The 1,502-nt window shown below is 41.4% G+C and overlaps 1 protein-coding gene across 1 annotated transcript in view; it reads right to left on the bottom strand.

Annotated features, from left to right (window-relative positions):
- Window positions 1–381: 381 nt before the first annotated feature.
- The window catches only part of LOC140244117 (uncharacterized), an 8,677-nt gene continuing 7,556 nt past the window's right edge, over window positions 382–1,502 (bottom strand). Inside the window, exon 3 of the mRNA XM_072323765.1 lies at window positions 382–817. Coding sequence (XP_072179866.1) covers window positions 382–817 — 436 coding nt within the window. The remainder of the gene's footprint in view (window positions 818–1,502) is intronic.

The raw sequence follows: 1,502 nt of genomic DNA, 5'->3' as shown, positions 1-1,502 counted from the left end.
GAGAGAGAGAGGGAGGTAGGAGAAAGAGTGAAACAAAAGGGCGTTGAGAGTAAATATACAAAGAAAGAGGCACACAAAAGGGGTGTCAGAAATGAGCAACTAAATAGTAAAAAGAATAACAACAAAAAGTAATAAAAGAATTAAAATGGAAAAAAAAAATCTGCCATTTATATAGCTCTCCAATCTCAAAGACACACCACAATTGAAAGCCCACAAGTGCTTAAGCAAAATCCATACATTTGGACAAGCATTGGTGTACAAGACATCTAGAGGGACCATCCCCAACCCGACCCCCCTCAAAAAAAAAAAAAAAAAAAAAAAAAAAAAAGAGAGAGAAAAAATGAGGAAAATAAATTACGTAAAAACTAAGAAGGGGTGGTGTCACGAGAATTTCTCTAGCTCAAAAATGCGCTTGATTGCCTCGAGAACGTCGTTGACCTCGATGGTGGGGCGGCACAAGTCCTCGTTGAACTTAAAGTCCCTGTGGCCGTGATCGAGCGCCATCTCTGACTCCCGCTCGATCTGCTCCACGTTCACAGCCTTGGAGTGGACGCCGGTGCAGACCAGCACCGACTCGATGCTCTCGGCCCCCTCCTCGGCGATGATGTCGTTCCAGTCGGAGTTGAGGTCCACCTCGGTTGCTGCCTCCTCGTCCCCCTGGTGCTGGACGGTGCCGCAGAGGGACGGCCGGTACTTGTCCCCAGGGTCCGTGGTGGAGCTGCCCAGGCTGACGCTCTTCTTGACCCTGCTCATATTCATGTAGGTGAGGTAGTGGTTGTACAGGTTAGCACCGTAGATGTCCGTCATGGGGTTATCCCTGCAAGGAAAAACACATAAGGTAGTCCAGATTATGGTAAAACACCACATTGCTACAGGTGTCTGTTTGTTTGCTGTTTGTTTGTTTGCTTTTTCATTTCAAAAAGCAATCAAACATTTCTGCATGACTAAAACTCCACTCCACATTTAATGGGGCTGACTCACACAAAACTGAACAGCAACGTGTTCAATAAAACTGGACAGAAATTGAAAAAAAAAAATGAACTGTGCAAGTTATTTTTAACAGATCAGGGATCATTAGTGACAGATACATATGTCAATCTGTCAAGATGAGGATGTCATGCCCTAGGAAGCCTCCCACTAGCTTGCATAAAACTCTTCACTTCAAATCTGTCCTTTTGATATAAATTACAGGAAAAAAAAAGAAACTACATCCTCTGAAGTAAATCATCTTAGAGTCATAATTATTTGGAAGTAATACTTTTTTTTTTTAAACAGACGGAATAATATTTTCTTATTCATGGACTGACCAATGTTTTCATTTACACACCATCCGAAGAGTCATGATATACCACACTTAGCTCACCTTAGTCGCATATGTATGACTGTGCCCAAGCTCTCTGTTTGTAAAATGTTGTGACACTTTTAAAATTTCACAACTTGTCTGATATTAATTAAATTTTCACAGTAACTTTTTTTTCTTCACTGTTCTGTTTTTATTTTCA

This window comes from Diadema setosum, chromosome 2 (genome assembly GCF_964275005.1).
Source record: "Diadema setosum chromosome 2, eeDiaSeto1, whole genome shotgun sequence".
Taxonomy (NCBI): domain Eukaryota; kingdom Metazoa; phylum Echinodermata; class Echinoidea; order Diadematoida; family Diadematidae; genus Diadema; species Diadema setosum.
The sequence above is the reverse complement of the archived record's forward strand: the minus strand, read 5'-3'. Positions and strand labels throughout refer to the sequence as shown.